The following is an 8,293-nucleotide window of genomic DNA, read 5'->3' on the forward strand; positions in this document are numbered from 1 at the left end:
TAAAATGTAGTTGAATATTTGTGTTCAATATTTTTCTAAAACAGATTATTCTAAAGTTGTGCTTCCTGTTTTTGACTGATGAATAAAATATATTTTTGTTACTTCACCAAATAACGCATGAGTAAAAAGCATAAAGTTAAGACATGGTAAGTTTCTAGCGTTTCAGTTTCAGTACTTCTAGGCATTCTGTTGATGTGTAACTTGGACTTGAAGCTGGATATTCTCATAATTTAAGAAAGTTCAGGCCGTATAAATTGACAAAGTTCACGGAATTTAAAAAAAATGTCAATATTAATTAAAAATATTCTTCTTGTACCATTAGTGTTCATCGAAATTTGAAGAAGCTCTTAGTGCATTATCCAAAGGCTTAGAAAAATCGCACTTATTTTATTTGTAAATATGAACGCATCGAGTTCAATTGAAATCAAACACTGTTACCCATGTCTTTTGGTAAGCTGGCAGGAATTTTCATTGTTTTAATATTCTTTTGACTTTTACGAGATATTTAATATGAATAATTTTTTTTCTAAAATATTATCTATAAAATTATCATGCTTTCGATAATTTTTACGTTGTAACTACTAATGCGTTTAATTTTTGCAGGAGGAAGAACGGTTTTATGAGGACATGTATTCAAGTCCTTTTAATGCAATTTTTCAGTTTGTGTTTCGGAAATTAGAAAATGTGACGTAAGATTTTAAATATGATACGATTGAGTACTTAGAAAATGGTATTTTTTATATAGAACATCAGTGGCGTAGACAAGGGGGGGTTTCCGGGTCCAGACCCCTCTAAGGTATACCTTTGACTGTACTAAATTTACACCCCCTTCTCGACCCCCTCTTAACATTCACATACTTCGACCCCCCCTTGACGAATTTCTGGCTACGCCACTGTAGAACAAAGTTATTCTTCGTAAGCTTAAATTACTATGTAAAGACGATCCACGTACATCATGTTCAAATTTGCTATGTTTTAGGAAGTAAACATATACCCGTATTAATTTAAACTTTTTATTTCGAGCATGAGGGTGATTGGGAGCCACACAAAATATCGTGTCAAGATAGTGATTATCTTCAAAAAAAATTCTGGTTAGTTAATTTGAAGATAAAAACCATAAACGTTTCCTTTAATTTATCACGCTACTAAAACCACCGACTCTAGTTTATGTGGTTAGTGCTTTCGCCTCGCAGCAAGAGGAGCCTGGTTCGATGCCAACTTGTGGCACTGTGTGAAAAATCGGAACTACTCCTTCCGCTATGAGTTTGCAAGTTCACTCCCCACTGGTTAAAGGGGTTTACCCTTCTCATAAAAACTTGTCGAGGTTGACGGTAATAGTAAGGAGCTGTTGGCTCGTGTGGCATGAAGGGCTTGCCACCACCCTCCTACGCATTTTAATCCGGCCACCTGTTTCAGCCATTATAAGTCGCTATATGACTTTGGCCTAAGGTGGGGCCAGGGTATTAGCCTAGCTGATTATTAATATTATACTTGCATTTCAGCCTTCTTTACAAACCAATTTATTACACTCCAGCCATGGTATATCCAAGGGAAGTCATCGCCGGTGTAAGTACTGGTTCATTCAACAGGGTAGATGAGACTCGTAATTTAGATGTTATATTATATTTTAGGTAACAGACTTTCAGGTCGTGTCAACGATGAACAGCCTGTTGGAGATGGCATCTAGAGAAAACTTAACCACTTTCACCCAATCTTTTGATTCGGACATCTTTAATCTCTACACTTGTTTGGATGGACAACTAGAACGAAACGAGCACGTTTATTTGCCGCATCGAGCTATGGATCAGAGCATTCAGATTTTGTTTATTATCTGTCTCATTTCGATTTCGATGATCACGGTTTTCGTCTTCGAGGCACGAAGTTTGAAAACTAGTTGGGCCATTTCCATCATGAAAAGCCTCTTCTTCTTCTACTCCAGTCTGCTCTTTAATAAATGCAAATGTAAGCCATGTTAAAAGATCAACCAGTTTCCCCGAAGAAAGATGTTCTACATAGGGATTGCAATCCAGCAGGGTTTTCAATCCAGCTGGATTTTTGCTGGACCGACCTCAATCCAGATGGATCCAAAGCGGATCCAGCAATTTATATATTTTTCCAATAAACAAAAGAATTTTAACAAAAATACCCAACAAGTTAGAAAGCCAAAATATACCTCTCCTCGGAATTTTTCCATGGAGAACTAACCAGAGTTTTTTTTTAAAGGCGTTGCTAGCGTCACCTGGCTGTCGTACTGTACTAAATAGCGTAACAAATTTAAACTTCTCCTGTTATTCCACCATGGTATAATATAAATAATAATAATTATTAATAAAATAATAAATGGTATTATTTATTTGCAATTAGAAGACGTGGCAGTCATTGCCTCAGCTGTAAAAGATCGGTGTACCTAAAAAGCCACCTTTTTGGATTTTTGTCCAGGCCAGTGGAAAATACTGGCAAATAGTGGCCAATAAATAAAATATGCCTTTTGAAAAGAGAATAAGTTGAAAATCAAATTAATAGTTATCAATAATACACTTTTGGACCAGCCCAAATTCTGGCAACGATGTATTTTATAGCCCAAAATGCAAAAACTTCAATGTTGAAATCTTAATAAAAGTAAAAAATTTATTGGCCACTTTTTTCCACTAAATACATTTTTGGCCAGGCCGGTATTTACCACTATTTGACATATTACTTTCCACCTGGTATTTACCACCCCGGAACTCTTAGGTCCACCTGTTTATAATATAACTGTACTTTTGATTATATCAATTAATTTTCATTTTATTTATAAATAATAAAAATCTTGCTGATAAAATTAATATATATAATAAATAATGCAGAATAAATGCAGTTAATGAGTTCATAAAAACGTAAGGGAAGACGGACTTTTCCTAAAATCGTTTGTATAAATATCGTTGCAACATAATTTACCGTAACCCTAAGCACACGGTCCGTCCCAAAAGTAAAAAAAAATTAGGAGTTGGGGAGAGGAAGCCCCATACATGTAGAACACACAACATTCACCCATGGCCGAACACAAACACACAGTACACAAAACATTACAAAAGCACGAATTCGAATTCAAACGTTCAAAAGCTGGTTTACACTAACAAGTTAGTCCAAACCGTCGTTACGGTTAAAAAATATATCAGATGTAACGAGGAGTTTAGCCGTTACACCTGTTTTGCTCTGGTGAACCTTTCCCAAAGTTCATGAAACTGTCAACGCGGTGAATCCACTTTGCCAACAGACACACCACAAAATTGTAAAACCCCTCCTAGGGAACTCTGTTATGGTAAAGTCTTATTATAAGTAGGAGTTATAAAATATTAGTCTTGAAGTATTTTAAAGAATCACGTTTGTATAATTTGTAACACCAACTAGTTAAGGGGATTCTTGTTGCCATCTTGGAAGAATAATGCAGACCATTACAAATAAACCAGACTTTATTGTAAATACTGGCAACTAGCTACTTTTTATAAAATATTAAACCACATACATTAATACAAGAGGCCTTTTTTAAAACTTTTCTGTAAGTACAATCTCAAGTAAGAAATGGTATTGGTGGTCTTGTCTCACGCAGGGCCGTAGCGCACCTAGAAAAGCGGCAACGTTCACTTTTGTGCCATTCGCGGCGCGCGAATCACGATTCACGAGCCAATTATTTTAAAGTTAATTACTTGCGAATCCGCATCGCTGGATCCAGAACGTGGTGCTGGGTCCAGCAGACCGAAAAATGCGCTGGATCCAGCTGGATTGCTGGATGAGGGATCCAACAATTGCAATCCCTAGTTCTACATTCATCCTCTTTTGTTATAATGGGAGACCGCGAACGATGAATGAAATTTTGTTTCTAAGGTTTTCCTTAAGAAAAGAGTTCAAAAAATAAATAATAACTTATTTAACTACTACCTATTTAAATGATAACAAGCGTTAACAAAAGGTTTTTTATTCGAAAACGCTGTTATAAAACTGATGCCGCAATGAGTTTTAGATTTTAATGGAATAAAATAAATGTATTTACTCGATTTATTTGATGTAGATGTCGTTGACGAGCTGCACTGTCGCAGCACCTCTTGGAGACTACTTTTGGCGGGCTGGTTCTTGGGTGCCACTTTGATTTTGCACAAATGCTATCTCTGTAACATGAAGGGAGAATTGACGAGAGGCAAAACTATAAAATTCATCGACACTTTTGAGGATCTCTTCAAAGTTCCCGATATTGATAAATATTTTGCTATCGGTTATGCGTTTCACTTCGCATTAAAAGTAATCAAAAATTGACTTAAGCCACTTTTGTCTCAATGTCCCAAGATTGAAGAGTACTTTGCTACCGATTACGCTTTCCATCTTTAAATAAAAGTTATTAACCTGTAGCAAAACCTGTTTCAAGCAACTTTTGTCTAAAAAGTGCTAACTTTAAAACCAGCAATTTTTGTCAACAAGTTAAATTACCTTTTTTTTAAATATACACAGTTTTTCGGGTAATCAGCTTTTTCATGGTAGAGGAAAGTGTTTTCGGTTATATGGGAGGCGTGGTGCTCTTTCATCTTAAGAAAGGGCTTGTTGGTTAACTTCCTCTAAAAGTTCAAAGTCTTGGTCGAGGTTTTTCAACTTGACACCGATGCACCTTTTAGTTTTTAGAAAAATCCAAATATGCAAGTAACATTTTTATTGTTAGCGATTATTCAACAATTCGATACTATAAATACATTTGGAAATTTTTGAAACGAGGCATTTATAACTTGATTCACTTCGTTTAGTTATTCAGAGCCATACACAAAAACCACTAGATCGGCCCAATAGAAAACTGCAGCGCCCCGGCTCTAAACAACTGCAGACCAAAATCCATCTTCTTTTTAAAGGCCATGTGGTTTTGCATCAAAACAAGTAGTAAAGTTTTGAAGACTTCAAAACAAATAGAAATTAGCTAAAATATGTTGATTCGTAAAAGACCCAAACCCCTTTTATTCCCGGTATATTATAACATTTATTCATTAGAATTTTTAAAAGTTGGGCTAAATAGTCAATGGCTTTGGGATTTCGTCGCAATCCAAATTCAAAAAGTAGAAATAGATTATCACTCGACTCATACAGACTATATATAGAGCTAGTTCAGCAGGACTAACGACTTTGTTATTCTTTGGTTTAGGAGAATTCGTCTTATGTCCTGTCTTTATATGAATATTTTAGAAACGTACCTTTTAGGAGTTGTAGGAGTGACCCTAGGTGTTGAAGTATGTTTGGGGTAAGAATATTTTCATGATCTCAGTTTCTTTTTAAACCCGTGGATTTAAGACTAGGATTAAATTAAAAACCATTTAAAATAAGAAAAACGGCGCGGTAAGCCGGAACTTAGTGAAGCCTAGGCTAGCAGCTACGCTACTCCTAAAAATCGAATGCTCTCAATTTCTTACGGGTTTGCCAGATTAATATTTTTCTCTCACACGAAAAACCGGCCAAACCTTCACCTCCTCCGAACTCAAAGGGGAAAGCACACCACACCGATTTTATAGAACGCTCTATTAATCTGATCTACTGACGAGAGGTCAAACGGGCTTCACGGATATACTAAGTGTCCTGGAAACAAATTTTTTGTAATTACCAAATGACGGTGTTTCAAGAAAAGAAAGTATATCTTGGATGATAAAATTTCAAATAAATTGTGAACAGGCGGTACAATTTGATTGGCGATAAGCCGCAAGCTATTTTTAATTTGTATGTGTACAGGCAGCCATTCCAAAGTATTTCATAGTTCAGAAGGGCTACCAGAAAATCACGCTGTGTAAACTACTGACTTTATCCTGGATGCTCTTCAGGGTTTCCACTCGTACTTCTACCAAGTATAAAACATGTTTACTAGACAATGTATTTATCCAGCTGAAACCTTTGCCACCACATACTTTTAAATAAATCAAACATCAATAATAAAGAAAATATAATGACGAAAAATATGGGAACATATTTAGAAATATTCAACAATAAATTTAAAACATTTCACCACGATAAATCGATAACTCAATGTGAAAACTATGTAGGATAAAAATTGGTGCATTACTTTGATAGCCGAATTCATTATCGAAGAAAATGAAGTTTGTGAAAAGATATTTTATTTCAAATTATTATTCGGGGTCTTTCATTGATGATTCCTCATTTTTCATTAATTTATATTTAATGCCTATATTTACATAGCAGTTCTATTGGTAAGAATATTTGAGCTTATTGAATCTGATTTGAAAGTGATTTATGTATTCCATTTTAATCATAAATACTTTTGAAGTATTAAGTATAAAGTAGTTTAAAACAAGAGATTTTGGTAAAATTACTAAATAGTAGTATTTCTTCTAACAACTAAGAACAAACTGAGGCAAACATACTTTCATATCAATAAAAAGCCCCATCTTTACTTTTCCAATGGGGTAAATATATTTAAGTTTTTTTTTTGTTGTAAAATAAATTTTTGATTTGATTTGAAGTATTTCTCTTTTCCACTTACCTTTATAGAGCTCCAAATGTTACCCTTCAAATCAGCATAAGTGTCATTAACAAGAAACATTAGTTAGAATAATTTCGACCTCGTTATTGGATTTCGTACCTAACTGTAATGGTTAGATAAAAATATCAATTCAATGCAATTCAATTAAATTCAGTTTATTGATATAAATAGTTAAATTCAGGAAGGAAGTAAGGAGCTAAGTCAACTTGCGACTTTTGCCCCTTGTAATTAAACAATAATAAACGGAAGAAAAAAAAACAAATATATATATATATATATATATATATATATATATATATATATATATATATATATATATATATATATATAATACAATTAGGAGATCAAAGTTTACGTTTACAGTTAAATGAATAAACAAATATTAAATCTAAATAACATTTTCAAAATTTAAAAGTCAAACTATAAAAAAATACGTAAAACAAAAAGTTAAAACTCTGTTCCCCTCTAACAATTCAGAGTTCTTAGGATTATTTCTTAGATAATTATATAAAAATCATATATGTACAGAATTCGTGGTAGGATTAGAAGTAATTACTGTGATAAACTTTGAACATTTGTCGATTAAAGCTTAGGCTTTATAGTTTCACATCAGTGAAGGATAAGAGTCGAGGACAAAATTTTTAATTTTAGCTTTGGATAAGGGAATTTTATCCAGAGGACGTAATGTCGAGACTAGGGAATTAAATAATTTAGCCCCTTTATAAAAAATGGATGAGAGTTTCCTTGAATTATTACAAGATAGAATTTTTAGATAATTTGAAGAACGAGTGATAGAGGGAGTAGTGCTAAGCCCAAATATTGAAGGCAGTGTAGTTGAGTATGCTTTTTCTTTGTGGATAAGGTTTCGGCAGTTATAGTCGTAGGCTTGAAACACTGTCAAAATTTTGCTTAGGTTAAAATAACGCGACGTGTGTGCGCAGAAGGGAAGATTGTATATTGAGCGGATTGCCCTTTTTTGTAGTCTTAGGACTCGGGCTAGATTGGTATTGCTGGTGTTGCCCCAGATAGTTATTCCATATGAAAGAATGGAATTGAAAAGAGCATGGTATAGTTCAATTAGATATCGTCTGAGTATAGAAGTTTTGCTTAGATACAACATACCACAGGCCCGCGCTAAGGTTTTACAGACTACATTTGTATGAGTGTTAAATGATAAATTGCTGTCTAGCCATAGTCCTAAGTATTTATAGGAGAAAACTTGTTTGATAGGTTGCCCATTTATTTCAATGTTGGGGTGGGGGGCTGACGGAATTGGCGAGTTATTTTTGAAAATTATGTACTCTGTTTTTTCAGTATTAAGAAAGAGACCATTTCGCGTGAGCCAGTGATAGATAATTTTTAGTTGATTATTAATAGTGGTTACCAGCGAAGATAGACAGAAGCCTGATATAATTAATATTGCATCATCAGCAAATAAATATAACATTCCCCTAGGAACTACACTTAGGACATCATTAATGAATAGGTTGAATAACAGGGGGGATAAAATCGACCCCTGGGTGACGCCCGCCGTTAATTCACGTGGGGTTGACAATTGATTGCTGGTCTGAGTTACGCATAGGCGGCCATTAAGACAGCTTGAGAGCCAATCAAAAGCCTTACCTCTTATGCCCAGGCGATAAAATTTAAGTAAGAGTGCCCTATGTGATATTGAGTCAAACGCCTTCCGTATGTGCAATATTTAACATTTGTCAAAAATAATTTCGGGAAAACCTTTCGTAGAAGGCGTTGTAAGTGTGTATAAAATTAAATCAAATCGTTTGTCCCGTG

The 8,293-nt window shown here is 34.4% G+C and overlaps 1 protein-coding gene across 1 annotated transcript; it reads left to right on the top strand.

Moving 5' to 3' along the window:
* Positions 1-1,262: 1,262 nt before the first annotated feature.
* Positions 1,263-1,976, top strand: LOC149968947 (uncharacterized). The gene is made up of 2 exons (XM_090169596.1): positions 1,263-1,566; positions 1,632-1,976. The coding sequence occupies exons 1-2, from the start codon at positions 1,537-1,539 to the stop codon at positions 1,974-1,976; spliced, it is 375 nt and encodes a 124-aa protein (XP_090025722.1). The 5' UTR covers positions 1,263-1,536.
* Positions 1,977-8,293: the final 6,317 nt, after the last annotated feature.

Source organism: Leiobunum rupestre, chromosome 1 (assembly GCF_980474605.1).
Source record: "Leiobunum rupestre chromosome 1, qqLeiRupe1.1.hap1, whole genome shotgun sequence".
NCBI classification, from domain to species: domain Eukaryota; kingdom Metazoa; phylum Arthropoda; class Arachnida; order Opiliones; family Sclerosomatidae; genus Leiobunum; species Leiobunum rupestre.